Source organism: Perca flavescens, chromosome 19 (genome assembly GCF_004354835.1).
Source record: "Perca flavescens isolate YP-PL-M2 chromosome 19, PFLA_1.0, whole genome shotgun sequence".
Lineage (NCBI taxonomy): Eukaryota > Metazoa > Chordata > Actinopteri > Perciformes > Percidae > Perca > Perca flavescens.
The window spans coordinates 11,390,138-11,407,869 of NC_041349.1; the positions used below are offsets into that span (position 1 = coordinate 11,390,138).

Below are 17,732 nucleotides of genomic sequence, written 5' to 3' on the forward strand. Positions count from 1 at the left end.
GAGCAAGCAGTGCGACAGTGGCGAGGAAAAACTCCCTATTAGGAAGAAACCTCGGACAGACCCAGGCTCTTGGTAGACGGTGTCTGACGGTGCCGGTTGGGGATGTGGTGAGCAGTGGCAATAATAGTCACATTAAAGATAACAGTGACTTCAAATGGTAGTCATAGTAATTCATGTCATATCAGGACGCTGCAGGGCATTACAGGATGTAGCGTGGCACAGTAGAGCATGGATGGACGTAGCAGGAAGTAGCAGGGTTCAGCAGGAAGTAGCAGGGTTCAGCAGGACGCAGCATGACATTGCAGGGCACCGTAGAGCTTAGCAGGGAGTGCAGCAGGACCACGGCTACAGCTGCAACCAAGATCTTGGTGCCAACGTACTCCAAGGAAATATGCTGGGTGAAAAAAAAACATAAGGACTCCGTGGAGGAAACTCCTCAGAGCTAGGTTAGTAACAAGCATTTCTGAGATGGGATGCATACAAATGGAAAGGGAGAGGAGAGAGCAGCTCAGTGTGTCAAAGGAAGGAAGTCTCCCGGCAGTCTAGAACTATAACAGCGTAACTAAGAGAGACACGTTAAGGAGAGGAGCCTGGTCCGGCTTAGAACTCTCCCCTGCCCGGTCGGGCTGTACTGGCCTGCCTACCTCTACATTTGTTATATTATTAATCTGACGACTGTGAAGAGAAGCAGGTGGCCGGGCTAGGCGGACGCTGCAACTCCTCACTCCCTAACTTTAAGCTTTAACAAAGATGAGAGATTTAAGTTCATTCTTAAATCTTAAATTCTTAAAAGTTCACCGGTTACTCTCGTTATTTCCTTCTTCCAAAACAGTGGGGAAGAACACCAGGAGAAATTGCCAGAAGTTGAGTTTTCATTAAAACAAAATGGTGACTGGTGTGTTACCTGCGTGCTAGTCTGGATCAATGTCGGTACATTTCCAGGATAATGGCCTCACATCTCTCACCTTCCGCTCTGTGTTGACATTTTCAAACGCTGTACGATTTGGGAAACAACAACAGAGCTAGCAAGCTACACGCTGAAAATGTCAGGTTTTGAAGAAAGTTTGGATCGTGCAACAAGGCAGGCCTGCTTGGTTCTTTCTGGGAATTATTGTAAAGATTTACAAAGAATATGTTTACAGCATTTTCTTCTCTAACTGGGATGTTTCGGAGCCGATTAGTGGGATTGCTGTGGACGAAGTACACATGGAGATACAAAGGTAAGATGATGGTTATCTATGTACCCAGCTAATTTAAATAGCTCACGTTACTGTACCTTCATGTTACTTCACTAAATATTGTATGTGGCGTTCGTGGGGTGCAAATGTTCCACCAAAACAAATCCTTCCCGAGACTATTTTGCAGCATCCAAAGCGTAGGGCCCAAGACGATTTTGATTGGTTTAAAGTGACTATATGTTGTTTTTTTTAAACTCCTGAAACACCACCTGTTTACCACAGCCTACAATCTCCTTTAGCTTAGCCACAGCAATTCTGTAAAGGGTCGTGGGGTTTCATGAAAAGGCACTATATAAATAAAAGTTATTATTATTATTATTATTATTATTATTATTATATGTAACTTTCTGTTGGTGTTGATTTCAGCACACACTTGCTGTCATAAAGGTCTAGTAGTTAGCGTTACAGGGACGTCATATAGTTGCGATGAATGTTTTGCTCAGACAGATAATCATTCATTCAATAATTCAGATGCACTGTTGCATTTCAAGTGTTGGTAACTTAGCCTACTTTGGATGTCTCATGAGCTAAACCGGCTATCACTGTCATTGTGTCACGAACCAAAGCATTAGGAGTTTATATTAATATAGCGCATTTTATGAAACCCACGGATGCTTTACACAGGAAAATTTTAGGCCAACACAAGCACGGACTGAAAGGAATAAAACGTCCGCGCGGACGTAATTTAAGGTCGGGACTGACTACAACCACATGTGTTACTGTAGCGCCGTCTACCTGCCGTGAATCATTCTGTGACTTTGTGGGAAAAACCTGACCTGGGCAAAGGCAGTAATAAAAACTATATAAAACTATTTATTTGGCCAAACATTACTGTTGTAACCAGTGCCAGACTGGCCATCTGGAATTTGGGCAAATCCCAGATGTGCCGCCCCCTATGAACTCCTATGGGCCATTACTGATAATTTGTCTTTGGTTAATTTAATATATTCAAGATTTTACGGCGACGAGGTGCGTGGAAAGATTCACTTGGAAGGCAGAGTTAATAAATTTCCAAGCTAGGTTATTGACAAAAATAAGGTGGGTGTGTTGCAAATGCCAGGACCAGATTAGGAAATCACATTTGCTTTTTTTCTCCTTGTTTTCTTAACTGCCCATATTGCTCACCTTCACCTCAAATGTTAAGGATGTTTATTTTTCATGTCCCAAAAAAAGTGTTATTCAAATCTCACAACTACCTTTGAGAGAAGCAAAGAGATGAAAGTATTACAGACAGAATTTATTAAGAACAGTTTCATCTTTATTGTTTCGGCATTAATTATTTCATATTATATGATTCAACACAGCCAAACTCTCGTGTGCTTTACTCTGCTGCTTCTTTTCCCTGTAAAAAAACACAGAAATGGTTTGTGTGAGTTTGAATAAGCGATATGGGACAATAATTGTGATCTGTTCATTTTATAATATTTAAACCTAATGATTTATAAGGTGAATATAATACTGTAAAGAATCTGTTCTAACATATCGACAGATATACCTGAAAGAATAATTGCTTTGTTGGTTATTTGTCACTAAACTGATGTATGTATTTACCTTGCCAGAGTCACGGCTCTTTGCCCTCAGCTTGTTGACCTGGGACTCTGCGATGTCAGCGCGCTCCTCGGCCTCCTCCAGCTCATTCTGAACCTTCCTGCACTTGGACAGATGAGTGTTGGCCTGCTCCTCCTGAAATACAAGACATAGACAAAAATGTAAATGTTCAAAAAGATCCATAGTACTACAGTACATAACTATGGTATATTGTCAAACTTTCAGTGTTGAAAATGTATATGTTGTCCTTACCGCCTCCTCAGCCTGCCTCTTGTAGGCCTTGACCTTCAGCTGCAATTTGTCAACCAGATCCTGCAGCCTGGCAACGTTTTTCTTGTCCTCCTCAGTCTGTAATAGGCAATATAGATTTGCATGTGTATTTTTAATGGTAAATATATTAGATCATTTTTGTACTGTACATGATAACTACCAAAATGACTGTACCTGATAGGTGAGCTCCTTCACCCTCCTCTCATATTTGCGGACACCCTTAATGGCATCTGTTCCGCGTCTCTGCTCAGCCTCAACCTCTGCCTCCAGTTCACGCACCTTCAAAGAACAAGACAATAAGTATCTGTCTTTCTTTTCCAAAAGTCTTGCTTCAGTTGTGCAAATTCTTAACGTGACTTTCATACCCTGGACTCGAGTTTCTGGAGCTGCTTCTTGCCACCCTTCATGGCCAGGTTCTCAGCCTCATCCAGGCGGTGCTGCAGGTCCTTCACAGCAACCTCCAGGTTCTTCTTCATCCTCTCCAGGTGAGCGCTGGTATCCTGCTCCTTCTTCAGCTCCTCAGCCATCATAGCAGCCTAGAAGAGACAGCATAAAATGTTAATGAGAAATATCTTGAAGTTGGAGTGAAAGGAAGAACAAATGAAATGTAAACCTACATCCGTGATGGCCTTCTTGGCCTTCTCCTCTGCATTTCTTGCTTCCTGAACAGTGTCATCCACTTCACTCTGGACCTGGACCAGGTCAGACTCAAGCTTCTTCTTGGAGTTCAGAAGGCTTGTGTTCTAAAAGGCAAAAAAAAGGCACTTTAGTCATTACATGCCTGATTTTAACGTCATTAGATTTTTGAATTATTGAAGAAATGATTGGGCTTGTTCACCTGAGAGTGCAGAAGTCCAACACGCTCACTGGCATCCACCAGCTCCTGCTCAGCAACTTTGCGACCTCTCTCTGTCTGTTCCAGAGCAGCTCTGAGTTCCTCGATTTCAGCTACCATCAGACCGTTCCTGCGATCCACCATAGCAGCTTGTTCCTTGAAGTCTTCCTGTGCTCTGACAGCATCATCAAGGTGCAGTTGTGCATCCTAGTGAAAACATATCAGGAAAATATTCACATGAATGCCAAAATGTACTTGCAGTGATCGTAGTCCGTGCAACAACTCTTTGTCTAACTATACCTTCAGCTGCGCCTGCACATTCCTCAGCTGCTTCTGGGACTCAGCAGCCTGGCGATTGGCGTGGCTCAGCTGAATCTCCATCTCATTCAGGTCTCCCTCCATCTTCTTCTTGATTCTCAGGGCATCGTTTCTGCTCCTGACCTCAGAATCCAGAGTGCTCTGCATGGAGTCAGTCACCCTCTGGCTGTTCCTCTTGATCTGCTCCATCTCCTCATCTTTCTCTGCCAGCTTCCTGTCCACCTCACCCTTAATCTGGTTGAGCTCCAGCTGGACACGCAGGATCTTAGACTCTTCGTGTTCCAGTGTTCCCTAATGATATCAAATAATTAAATATTCATCTTTGCCTTTAAACCCTTTTTGTATATTTGTCTATGATGAAGATTTCTTTTTCAGAAGATTTCCCCGAGACAAAAATAGTACCTCAGCCTCTTCAAGAGCCGTCTGGATCTCAGCCTTCTCAGTCTCCACCTGCTTCTTGGACTTCTCCAGCTCATGGATGCTCTTGCCAGTCTCACCAATCTGTTCAGTCAGATCTGAGATCTCCTCTGCAGAGAGATACATGTGTTTTATATTGTTAAGACTTACAATGTAAAATAAAAACACTTTATTCTAGCACAATTGAATAGAATGTAAGAAATACAAGTGTTGAATACAATGTAGCTGTTACATAATGTAGAGCTTACGTTGCAGGTTCTTGTTTTCCCGCTTCATGGTCTCCAGCTGATCCAGAGATTCCTCATAATAGTTCTTCATCTTGAACAGCTCAGTGCTGAGAGAACGAGCCTCCTTCTGTGCTCCCTCGAGCTCTGCCTGACCCTCCTCGAACTTCTGTTTCCACTCTGCCAGCACCTGAATAACATAATTAATACAGTTCAGTTGGTTATGTAGCAATATGGGGGAAAAATAAATATATATATTTAATTGATTGTATGGCTTGGCCACACAAAGTAAACAATGCTACCTTGTCAAAGTTCCTCTGCTTCTTGTCCAGGTTGGCAGCCAGCCCATTGGCCCTCTCCACATCAATCATGAGGTCCTCCACCTCACACTGGAGCCTCTGTTTGGTTTTCTCAAGAGAAGCACACTTGGAGTTCACTGCCTCAATCTGCTCCTCAGCCTCCTGAAGACGCTGAGCCAGCTTTTTCCTGTTTGAAAAAGATTTGTTTTCCACTTTATATATATATATAGGATATTTTTCCATGAATGAAATAGAAATCATTACAGAGTCTCAGAACCTAGATGAATATAAGAAAGCACCGCTTTCATCTAAAATGTTATTTTCGTAATAAGATACTAAATACAAACAATTGAAAAACCTGTTTAGAACATGTGTTTGAATCATAGACTGTATATTAATGGACAGAGCATATGTGACATCCATTGGTTTGTGGAGCTCTGCTATGAGTTGTCGTGTTTGCCGTTATGGGCGCAGCCATCCTTGTTGCGGATGTGACGATTTTAGACGAGAGGGAGGAGTGAGTGAGGAGCTCTATGTTACACTTTCACTGGCCATCACATCATAGCCACACCCTAAAACACCTCCTGCTTTATCACCGATTTTAAAATCAATGAGACAATAATAAAAAAAAAAATGAACATCATTCTGTGTTGCAGAAGACTTAAAACTAGTGATTGAGACCTTAAACTCATTATGAAAATGTTTACTGAGGTAATAAATCAAGTGAGAAGTGGGTCACTTTCTCATAAACTTCTACAGAAACCGACCTCCTTTTGCAACCGCACGTGTCGCCCCCTGCTGGAATTCAGATAGAATGCAGGTTTAAGGCACTTCCACATTTGCAGCACTTCACCAAACCGGATGTATTGTCCATTAATATTAACAGTCTATGGTTTAAATGCAAGTACTGTATTTGAGTTATGCTAAAATGCTACACTTCTGAACTGCACATTTAATTGTTTGAATGTTACTCACTTGGATTCCTCAAGCTCCTCAGTGCGCTGGATAGCATCAGTTTCATACTTAGTTCTCCACTGAGCCACCTCACTGTTGGCCTTGGACATTCCACGCTGCAGCTCAGCCTTGGCCTCCTGCTCCTCCTCAAACTGCTCCCTCAGCAGATCACAGTCATGGCGGGCTGATTGCAGTCCATGGGCAAGAGCATTCTTGGCCTGGTGTAAGACATATGATTGAATTTACAAAATTCCTTAATCCCAAACTAATAACACCAATACACACTCACTTAACAGTGTCTTACCTTAACCTCCTCTTCAATCTGTCTCTTCAGCTCCTCAATCTGCTGTGTGAATGCCTGTTTGCCTCTGGACAGCTGGGAGACAAGAGCTTCTTTCTCTTCAATTTGACGGCTGAACTCACCTTGCGTGAAAGATGTCATGATACATTAGTTTTGTTATGTTTTTTAATAATATACACAACAGATCATTCAGTTTAAAGTTTTAGATACCATTTTCTGTCAGGAGACGTGCTTTCTGTGCATTTGAGTCATTGACTTGACGGACATTTTCATCATTCTTGGTCTTCAGTTCGCTGAGCTGGTCCTCTAGAGTACGGCACATCTTTTCAAGATTTCCCTAATCAGTAAATAGAGATGATCATGAGTGATCAGATTTCATTTATAATATTAATTACATTATTTACTATGCTTATTTAGTTAATAAAATAGCATGTAACGCATTGTGTACCTTTGCTTTAGCAACAGCCTCCATGTTGCTGGAGAGGTCATCAATCTCCATCTTGTATTCACTCTTTTCCTTCTCAAGCTTCTGCTTTACACGCTGGAGGTTGTCGATCTGCTCTCCCAGCTCAGCTACGCTGTCAGCCTGCTTCTTGCGAAGAGCAGCAGCGGTGGCTTCATGCTGCAGAGTGGACTCCTCAAGATCACGACGGAGCTTCTGGAACTCGGCTTCACGCTTCTTGTTCATCTCAATCTGAGCAGCAGTGGCACCGCCGGCCTCCTCCAGCCTCTCACTGATCTCCTCAAGTTCCCTGGAGAGGTCAGCTCTCTGCTTCTCAACCTTGGCACGAGCAGCACGCTCAGCCTCAATCTCCTCCTCCAGTTCCTCAATACGAGCCTGTTGAATATAGATGTGATGTCTTTCAGTAAACTTTCACTTTTAATACACAAAATTGGGAACTCATGCAGAAATGTTTTGTGTATATGTCACCTGGAGCTCCTTGATCTTCTTCTGAAGCTGAGAACCCAGTGACTGCTCATCTTCAATCTTGCTAAGGAGCTGACTGATTTCAAAGTCCTTCCTGTGAGAATTATAGATAAAGTACAAAGAGTTCATGCAGTTGACCACAATTTTTAAAAGAATGGTTGTACAAATTCAAAAATTATGTTACTTTTTGATCTTCTCATCAGACTGCTGCTTGTCATTCTCAAGATCCATTATGGATTCCTGGGCCAGTTTCAGATCACCCTCAAGCTTTCTCTTGGCTCTCTCAAGGTCCATACGGAGCTTCTTCTCTTGCTCCAGAGAACCCTCAAGCTAAAAATTAGATGAGTTTTTAACCATCACATTCAAGAAGAATGCTCTTGCTTTGCCAATCCAAGAGACTTTGTAAACTTACATCATCCACTTGCTGCTCAAGCTTGGTCTTGGCCTTGGTCAGAGTGTTGCCTTTATCTTCCTCTGCCTGCAGGTCATCAAGAGTCTGCTGATGAGCCTCCTGAAGGGCTTTCTTTTCCTTGGTCAGCTTAGCAATGCTCTCATCTTGAGAGGCCATCTCCTCAGTCATGTTCTTAACCTAAGTGAGCAAGAAAAATCTTGTCTTTAAACGGTCATCATTATAATCTCACTTGATCTGCTGGACAGATGATTATTTACAAACCTTGTTCTCTGTGGCATGTTTCTCTTTTTCCACTTTGGCCAAGGTAAGCTCCAGGTCATCAATATCCTTTTTGAGCTCAGAGCATTCATCCTCCAGCTTTCTCTTCTTGGCAGTGAGCTCAGCATTCATTTCCTCTTCATCCTCCAGTCTCTCGGTTGTCTCTTTGAGTTTGGCCTCGAGCTGAATCTTACTCTTGATAAGACCCTCACATCTCTCTTCAGCATCATTCAGATTCTCTGATTCCTAGTTAATTTTCCAAAACTAGATGTTAGCACATTAACATTAAAAAACATGAAAAAGCAGAACTGTCCGTTGGTGTGTACTTACAGATGCTACTTGGAGCTGCAGATCATTCTTCTCCTGCAGAAGGGACACCATCTTCTCCTCCAGTTCCTTCTTCTTGGCCAGGGCAGCAGCCAAGTCAGTTTTCATCTTTTCATAGTTCTCCTTCATAGATGCCAGCTCCTTCTCAGTTTCAGCACTCTTCAGCAGAGGCTTGATCTTGTAGTACACTTTCATCCATGGCCAGTGTTTGACATTCATGAAAGAGCGGACATTGTACTGGATGGTATATATAGCATCCCTGTTGAAAAGAATTGGTGTCAGGGACAAAGTTATTCCTCATTATTCATTCTGCAGCTGTGCACTCAAAATTTTTGTTTTAAACATGCCTCCTTGCTGTCATCTTCACAAACTCTGTTCTCATGAGGTAACCACGGCACAAAGCCTGAGTCATGGTGACCAGAGATGCCAGTTTTTCATCTCTCATCTCCTCTAGGACACCCAGCAGACCGGCCTTGAAGAACACCTGATCAAAGAGAAAATAGAAATTGACTTCATGTCTGCACTATAGAAATGACAGAGAGAGCATATACTCCACACAATCATATGAATGTCTTATATTATTAAGAAAACCTTTTCATTTATCTTCAGGATCAGGCAGTTGTGCTTTTTTTCTCGGAAACTTCAATCCTGTATGGGCACTTTTACTGGTCTTTTACCAGCTTGGTCTCACAGAATTCCGTGAAATGATCACAAACTGTTAACACCACATTACGTGGTTGGGGCACGGAATGTGTGAAAATTCTGTGTGGCCACCATGGAAAAACAATGCCAATGTAAAGTCAATGAGAAGATGGAGTAGCATTAGGAGCAACTAGGGTAGCGAGTAGTATGAAAATCTGTGTAGGGAGGTTGGATGGGGTGGTGGATGGGTCAAACAACACAGGACTTTCACCCAGGAGACCGGGGATCTTGTCCCGCGTGTCACATTTCCTAAACCCAACCGTAACCGTCCCGTTCTTCTTTCCTAAATCCAACTATCCCGTTGTTGTCACGCGTCCCGTTATTGTTTTCCTAAACCCAACCATTTATTGTTTTCCTAACGGGACGTTGTTGTTCCGCGTGTCATGGAAACGTAAGCCCACCCATGACATTTTCCTTAACTTAAGGGGCCGTGTTCATTTCATGGAATTCTTCCGTGGGCCCATCACAGACTTTTTGGCAATTCAGGGAAACTGCTACAGATTTTGAGTTAAGGGGCCGTGTTCATTTCATGGAATTCTGTGCAATAAGGTTGTCTTTTACCATCACTTGTTGCACAAGACAAAATGTAACCTGCTTTATCAATGGCCACATGGTGGTGCAAGTTCTCTATTTCTATCCCTTACTCGTTCAGTGGCCTAATTTCCCATTACAATACATACAATTGTGTAATACTTTATTATTTAACAGACAAAATGCACTGATCATCATTGCAAAGTACCACTAAAGAATATTAATGTAATCAAGGGGCTTACCTTGGTGTGTCCGAATTTGGATGTGGTGGATGGGTCAAACAACACAGGACTTTCACCCAGGAGACCGGGGATCTTGTCCCGCGTGTCACATTTCCTAAACCCAACCGTAACCGTCCCGTTCTTCTTTCCTAAATCCAACTATCCCGTTGTTGTCACGCGTCCCGTTATTGTTTTCCTAAACCCAACCATTTATTGTTTTCCTAACGGGACGTTGTTGTTCCGCGTGTCATGGAAACGTAAGCCCACCCATGACATTTTCCTTAACTTAAGGGGCCGTGTTCATTTCATGGAATTCTTCCGTGGGCCCATCACAGACTTTTTGGCAATTCAGGGAAACTGCTACAGATTTTGAGTTAAGGGGCCGTGTTCATTTCATGGAATTCTGTGCAATAAGGTTGTCTTTTACCATCACTTGTTGCACAAGACAAAATGTAACCTGCTTTATCAATGGCCACATGGTGGTGCAAGTTCTCTATTTCTATCCCTTACTCGTTCAGTGGCCTAATTTCCCATTACAATACATACAATTGTGTAATACTTTATTATTTAACAGACAAAATGCACTGATCATCATTGCAAAGTACCACTAAAGAATATTAATGTAATCAAGGGGCTTACCTTGGTGTGTCCGAATTTGTACTCATCATGATTAACATCAATTGACCCAAGCAGCTTCTCTGAAGCCTTCTTGTTGTCAATGAACTGGCCCTCGGGGATGACACTGGCATTCAGCACCTTGTACCTATTTATGAGAGTTAATGGTCAGTGTGAGCATTTTCTTTTAATAATCTATCAAAATCCTTTAAACATCCATTGATACCTCTGCTTGAAGTCAGCATACAGAATCCTGCTGGGGAAACCTTTTCTGCAGATTCTGATACCCTCCAGCACACCGTTACACCTGAGCTGGTGGATGACCAGGAAGTTCTCCATCAGACCTGTAAAATATACATTTCTTAATTACTTTCTTGAGTTAATAGTTAGGCTCTAAAATTAAGTTAACCATACCAACAAAAAAAATCACTCCTCAAATAATCTCTTGAGATTAAGTTTTCTATGTACCTGGAGTCTTTGACTCATTGGGAATCAGGCAGCGCACAAAGTGCGGATGGGTGCTCCTCAAGTTAGTCATCAGCTTGCCCAAGTTCTCCTGTAGATCCAGAATGGTGAGTTATATCATGCATATAACAACTGTGAGTTTGAGCATAAATTGAGATACTGTATATGAGATAATTTTGCAATGTTAAACCTTACCCTAAACTGTGAAGACACAGTCTGCATAGAACCACCCTTCTTCTTGCCACCCTTCTTTCCACCACCAGTTTCTGTAAATGTTTTTAAATAGACATGTTATGTTAGAATGTGACATATCATTTACATGAGCACATGCTACAGTTAGTTAAAAAATATACAGTATAACCTTAAAATGTGTTTTAGTTTACTGTAGTTACTATCATACCCTCAACGACGGGAGGATACAGAACAGCCAGCAGTTTCACTGGGGATTTCTGGTACAGCTGAACGACAGAGTCATTCAGTGGATCCTTGTTCTTGTCCAGCCAGCCAGCAATATTGTAGTCCACGGTACCGGCGTAGTGCACCAGGGAGAAGTGGGCCTCAATCTTGCCCTTGGCAGGTTTAGGCTTCTCAAATGCTTTGTTTTTGCCAAGATGCTGGTCATACAGCTTGTTCTTGAAGGATGTGTCTGTGGCCTTGGGGAACATGCACTCTTCTTCGAGGATGGAGAAGATTCCCATGGGCTTGAAAAAAGTGTGAAGAAGTATGTCAGTAGGTGATACATGAAAGTGCTCATATTATGCTAATTTTCAGGTTCATATTTGTATTTAGAGGTTGTACCAGAATAGGTTTATGTGGTTTAATTTTCAGAAAACACCATATATTTGTTGTACTGCAAATTGCTGCAGTTTCTCTTTTCACCCTGTGTGTTGTGCTGTCTGTTTTAGCTACAGAGTGAGTCATCTCACTTCTGTAACATCTTTGTTGGGAGTCGCCCATGTACAGTAAGTACTGCTAGGTAGGCAATTGCAGAGCATGAAGGAGTGCCATGCTAGCAGCTAGGTGAGCATTATAACCTGTGTCACAAAGTGACGCACATTTGTCACGGAAGTAAAGGCTGGACTACAATAGAGCTGTTTGGAGAAGTTTGTGAACAGTGTTTTCTGTTGGAGATGGTAAGTCCCTTTGGGGTGGACTTTGGGCTTTTTCACTTTGTAAACCTATAACATGCACAAAAACATATACCGGTAACACAATAAAGGAAAGGGGAAAAGCGAAAAAGCATAATATGAGCACTTTAAGTCAAATTAAGAACAATAATATCTAATTACCAAATTAAGTGATTACCTTTTCAATGAGCTCAATGCAAGCAGCCAAGTCCATGCCAAAGTCAATGAAATCCCAGATAATACCCTCCTTCTTGTACTCCTCTTGCTCCAGGACAAACATAGTGTGGTTGAAGAACTGTTGCAGTTTCTCATTGGTGAAGTTGATGCACAGCTGTTCCAAGGTGTTGAACTGTGATGGGACAAATAATTAGTATAAAATCTTGCTGGTCAATAGAATGATTCTGTCATGAAAAGTATCAGCCTCTGAATTGTTTGAAATGACGCTTACGTCAAAGATTTCAAAGCCAGCGATATCCAGGACACCAATGTAGAACTGTCTAGCTTGTTTAGTGTCCAAACTCTGGTTGATACGGACGACCATCCACAAGAACATCCTCTCATAGATAGACTTGGCCAGGGCAGGCACTGCGTTCATCACCTGAATAAAAACAAGGATGTGATTTGTTTAAAATCAACCGCCAACCATCTTGTAAAACGGTGGAATACTGGTATTTTAAATTTTTCTAATGAAATAAATGACACAAAAGAATCCAATATAATAATAAAAATACAGTATGTCAAAATATAAATGCACATGTACTACATGTAAATTAAACAGAAGTGATACCAGTTCATCTCAATTACCTGAGGTACAGTCTGTCCCTTGGTGACATACTCATTGCCGACCTTCACTCTGGGATAGCACAGAGCCTTGAGCATGTCAGCGGAGTTCAGACCCAGCAAGTAAGCAACCTTGTCAGCCTCTGAAAATAGTTCAGAGATTTCCATCATGATATGAACAGAAACCAGTGTGATTAAGAACTGTATTACTGTTTTTCCTAAGCTATTCACTCTGAGCTGGCATGAAATTCTCACCCTCTGTGCCATCAGGCTCAGCCTGCTCCTCACGCTGCTTCTGCTTGAACTTCATGTTACCATGGTGGAGCACAGCACCAGTCATCCTATAGATGCTCACCTTCTCTTCACCAGTGAAGCCCAGGATATCAATGGCATTCTGAGTTCAAACAAACAAAATCACTTTAGAAAAATGCAGTTAAAGAGCAGTCTTTATGTGGATATATTTAAATATTTGAAAGTAAAAATCACTCACATCAGTGGCTTCCAGTTCAACTTTGTCATCAATGCTGGCGACAGCGATCTGACCCATGCTACACATGGGGAAGTCGTAGGGGTTGGTTGTGATGAGTGCCTGATCTGGAGATCAAAAAAAGGGTGAACACATCAGATCATTGGTTTCAAATGAAAACAGGTTAAACAATGTGCATCCTCTCAATCTTCTTACCAAGTATCTCAGGGATGTGGCCGGTCATCATTTGGAAGAAGATGTGATAGCCTCTTTCATCAGAAAGCTGGTATGTCACTCTTGACTTCTCCAGCAGATCTACAAATATTGTTCATAAATTACAGTCCGACCAGTTCCCAATTCCAGTCGTTTGTATGTACTATGTACTATTATTACTTACATGTCTCAATATCAGCACTAGCCAGTTTGCCAGTTGTGCCGAAATGGATTCTGATGAATTTACCCTGTTTGGAACAAAGGATTTTTAATGTCCCTCCACATTGGCATTCGGTAACAAGACCTCTTTCAAGTGTAGAAATGATTCCATACTTACAAAACGAGAAGAGTTGTCATTCCTAATAGTTTTGGCGTTACCATAGGCCTCCAGCAGGGGATTGGCTGCAATAATCTGATCCTCCAGTGATCCCTAATCCAGGTTTAGAATTACATTTAGAAAATGACTTTATTTTTCCCCCTTGAAAATATTCTAAAGAGGAAGAACCTTGAATTGTAATTATACAGTAAGATACCTTTGAGTCGTCCTTCTTTGGTCCACCAACTGAGATTGTTGCAAAGTACTGGATGACACGCTTGGTGTTCACAGTCTTTCCAGCACCAGATTCTCCACTAGGTATAGACATAGACTTTTAAGAATTTGATCAAGATATTTGACTATGTTAAACAAAGTCAACAAATGTAAATGTAACAAACTTACGTGATCAACACAGACTGGTTCTCCCTATCTGTAAATAAAAAACAAAATAATGTAATAATAATTAAGTTTTACTGCAACAGAAACCCCTTTATACTGATAAATTCTACATTGTTTTGGTAATGACTTACCAGTAAGCATGAACTGAAAAGCGTTGTCAGAGACAGAGAAGATGTGGGGTGGAGCCTCCATACGCTTCTTGCCTCTATAGGCACTTACACATTCAGCATCGTACACTGGGAGCCACTTGTAGGGGTTCACGGTGGCACAGAACAACCCAGAGTAGGTCTGAAAGTGATCATAGAGATTCAACAGTTAACTCTATGTTTCCTAAAAGTTTAGCAATTCGCAATAGTTATTTTCTCATTAGGCAGATTGTCTTACGTATATCATCCATGCTGCATAACGCTCTTTGAGGTTATACAGCACAGAGGCTTCATTGAGATGGGTCATCATGGCCATGTCCTCAATCTTGTCATACTTGGGAGGGTTCATTGGATGGACGTCATCTTCTTTCACTGTCCTCTCCTGCAACAGGACATTAGACACAATGAGAACTAATCATATTGAATTCCCAGTTGACTGTGACTTCATGATACTAACCTCCTTAGTGTCCAGGAGTTCGACGGTGACTTTGCCGCCATCTTTCTTGAGGACTTTTGCCTTCAAGTACAGCTCCTTGACATCGGCCACATAGCAGGCGCTCTTGGCATCAAATGGTGCACTCTGAGCCTCAATTCTCTCCTTTTCTGGCTTACGAAGGTAAACAGCAGCTTTGCCATAAATGGCCATCTCCGCGTCCGTACTCATGGTGGTGGTTTACTTCTGTGAAGTAATTACAAATAAGAGTAATCATATATATACTGTATATATATATATATATATATATATATATATATATATATATATATATATATATATATATATATATATATATATATACATTAAAGCTAATGTCTTCTAGACATATGACTGGAGAGCCCAGAATTATAGAGTCCAATGAAATAATTAACATATACCTATCAAATTTAGTTCTGGGCACCATCACAAGTCAGTAAGTCAAACAATAGCAATCTTAGAATGATGGTTTCTTTTCATATCGTTGAACAGTTCCTAAATGCCTGATGTTGTACTAAACATCAACCATATATCAATACCAAAATATCTTTTACATTATTACAAGAGACCTTTAGCTTAGTTGAAGCCTTTCAGACCGTTAGACTGATTGTCTATGCTGTAATTTCATTACGTTGCTCTATAATTTACACACAACATCTGTTCCATGTCTCGGAATGGGAAGTCCTAGAAAGTAATATTCAGTTGGTTGTGGTATACAATTTCACTAGCCTGACAAGCCAAACCCACATCAAGATGTTGGGTCTGGGAATTCACCATTGACGGAGTTCAATCCGAGGGGCGGGATAAACAGTTGTCTTTGAAATTCCCTCTGCACGTAATAGGATAGCACTACAACCAGGCAGAGCAACGAAGAAGGTAGCAAAGCTAGTTGATAGATTAAACTTTTGCTGTATCCGGTCGGCAAAACTCCGAACACATCTTCCTTTTTTAATAATGATTTCTGTGCTGTTCTTTGTTCTTTTCTCAAAGAAAAGCTTAACTCCAAGTCTTCCAGAAGACCACTGTTCACAGCAGCAGCAGCCATAAGCCCCGCCCACCGACTCTATACATGACGTGATTGGCCTGACCAAAATTTGTTTTTTCCAGCTCGCAAGTCAACGGAGAGTGCCTAGACCCCCCTGGCTGCAAAATAAATTTGCTGCCACTAGGGTGCGTCTAGATTTCTAGGCTAAAGTTTCACTGCTAAATGGGAGAAATTCTTACACATTGTAGCTTTAAAATAAAAGTTGTACATACCTTATCCTTTCCCCTTGTGAAAAGAATGTTTCTCTCCACAATCCTATTGAAAACATCATGGGTTAGTCAGTGCAGGAAACAACCTCAAATTAATTGAAAACTTTGTTGACACATATTACATTGTAGAGATAAGTAAAAAATATATATATATATATAAATGTCATCTTGTGTCAAAGATGCAAAGAGTGCATTGAATATATACAGTCATTCTTACATGACATTATATTTTGTAAACTAATTTCCAAAATGAGAAATACTAATCTAAATGGTACGACGCATAGTAGTAGACCACCTCACCACAAGCTGGAACTTCACTGGTCTTCCACTACACTCTCTAAGGCACCCACATGGACCCCTTATATTCAGTCTGGTGTGCTTACTAAGCAGAGATTGAAGCAGACTTACATGCCAGTTATGGTAAAGGTAACAGCTGAGTCTTGATGCATTTTTTGCTGGTTCTATTTTAGTGAGAATCCCTACCCTAAGTAAGATTATAATAGGAAATGGTGGTGTTGACACATTTCAAGATGAAGATTACCTTTAAGATGTTTAATGATTGATAATTGATTTGATTGACATTCTTTAATTTCAGACTATGTTGTGGGGTTTTAAATCTATATGAGGAATTTAAAGTTTGTTATCTGACAGACAGCAAATGGATCAAAGGTAGATGAACATTGACTTTATGGTCTTACATTATTTCATGCTTGCACTTGGTAATTTCTTGACTCCTAATAAACCTGCTTGTGCTGAGGTGACAACATGACATCATGACATACAGCTGTATGTCTACGGTGTTTACAGCGAATGTAAACATACACACCACTTGGCGTGTTATCGCGAGAAAGCGACTGTTGGGTTTAGGAAACGTGACACGCGGGTTGGGTTTAGCAAAAGAATAACCGGTTGGGTTTAGGAAAAGAAGAAAGCGACGGTTGAGTTTAGGAAATGTGACACGAGGAACACAATCCCCGGTTGCCTGGGTGAAACTCCTGTGTTTTACTCATCCCCCACTCCGACTAACCTCTCTATGCAGATTTTCACCCTTTCATACTACTCGCTACGGCATAAATTGACACGCAATTGCAAGGTAATGTAAGTCAAAGGAGGCCAAATTGCGTTGATAAACGAGTAAAAGCGAGTATGCATCTTGATAACACGCCAATAATGGCATACGAATTGGCGTGTCATACATACGCCACTTCATGAGATCAGTCTGGAGGTGAGTAGAGATGACAAGATCAGATTAGTTTTCATACAGATTAGAGCAACAGTGGTTTTGGTACTTGTTTTGACATGATGTGATGTTGGGCTTAGTTTTCTAAACTTTTGGCAACCTTTACTGAAAATGCAAGACAAAAGAGCATAAAATTACTTTTTACACTTGCCTCTTTTTAAGTCATGTGAATTGGATTATTGTGGGGATTATTATGGCAATCTTTAGTGTGCATATGTAAACATACCCAGATATGACTTACTATGTAATATTTTTAATCACTAATTCAGCATCATTTTTATTAAATGTAATTATATTTTTACAATTGCACATTTACTATTGCCTTTTCTAAACTCCTCCCATCTCCTGAAATGTAATTTCAGTTCATTCAGGCTCTGAGATGTCTTTTTAATGGAGATTCAGTCTACATTATAGAATGATTAGGATTAAGCGCTGAGTGAGCCAGTTGTCAGCTAA

The 17,732-nt window shown here is 41.1% G+C and overlaps 1 protein-coding gene across 1 annotated transcript; it reads right to left on the reverse strand.

The window, feature by feature from the left end:
- Positions 1–2,544: 2,544 nt before the first annotated feature.
- LOC114545329 (myosin heavy chain, fast skeletal muscle) lies at positions 2,545–14,974 on the reverse strand. Its single transcript, XM_028563602.1, has 39 exons — positions 14,768–14,974; positions 14,549–14,692; positions 14,296–14,452; positions 14,168–14,195; positions 13,983–14,079; positions 13,787–13,879; positions 13,634–13,697; positions 13,453–13,551; positions 13,261–13,364; positions 13,026–13,164; positions 12,795–12,913; positions 12,439–12,588; positions 12,169–12,339; positions 11,264–11,564; positions 11,059–11,129; positions 10,867–10,954; positions 10,625–10,742; positions 10,423–10,546; positions 8,677–8,813; positions 8,333–8,588; positions 8,006–8,248; positions 7,745–7,921; positions 7,517–7,662; positions 7,336–7,426; positions 6,853–7,242; positions 6,615–6,741; positions 6,408–6,526; positions 6,125–6,321; positions 5,153–5,336; positions 4,875–5,040; positions 4,612–4,736; positions 4,192–4,500; positions 3,895–4,098; positions 3,674–3,799; positions 3,422–3,592; positions 3,231–3,335; positions 3,039–3,134; positions 2,790–2,921; positions 2,545–2,580 (listed from the first exon to the last, which is right to left on the reverse strand). The coding sequence occupies exons 1-39, from the start codon at positions 14,972–14,974 to the stop codon at positions 2,560–2,562; spliced, it is 5,796 nt and encodes a 1,931-aa protein (XP_028419403.1). The 3' UTR covers positions 2,545–2,559.
- Positions 14,975–17,732: the final 2,758 nt, after the last annotated feature.

Excerpts from the sequence above, each read along its gene's own strand:
- LOC114545329 (XM_028563602.1), bottom strand. The coding sequence starts at position 14,974 with ATGAGTACGGACGCGGAGATGGCCATTTATGGCAAAGCTGCTGTTTAC. Across the intron at positions 13,698-13,786 it reads ATGACAACTCTTCTCGTTTT|GGTAAATTCATCAGAATCCA; the intron begins GTAAGTATGGAA and ends TGTTCCAAACAG. Across the intron at positions 12,914-13,025 it reads TGAGCCTGATGGCACAGAGG|AGGCTGACAAGGTTGCTTAC; the intron begins GTGAGAATTTCA and ends AACTATTTTCAG.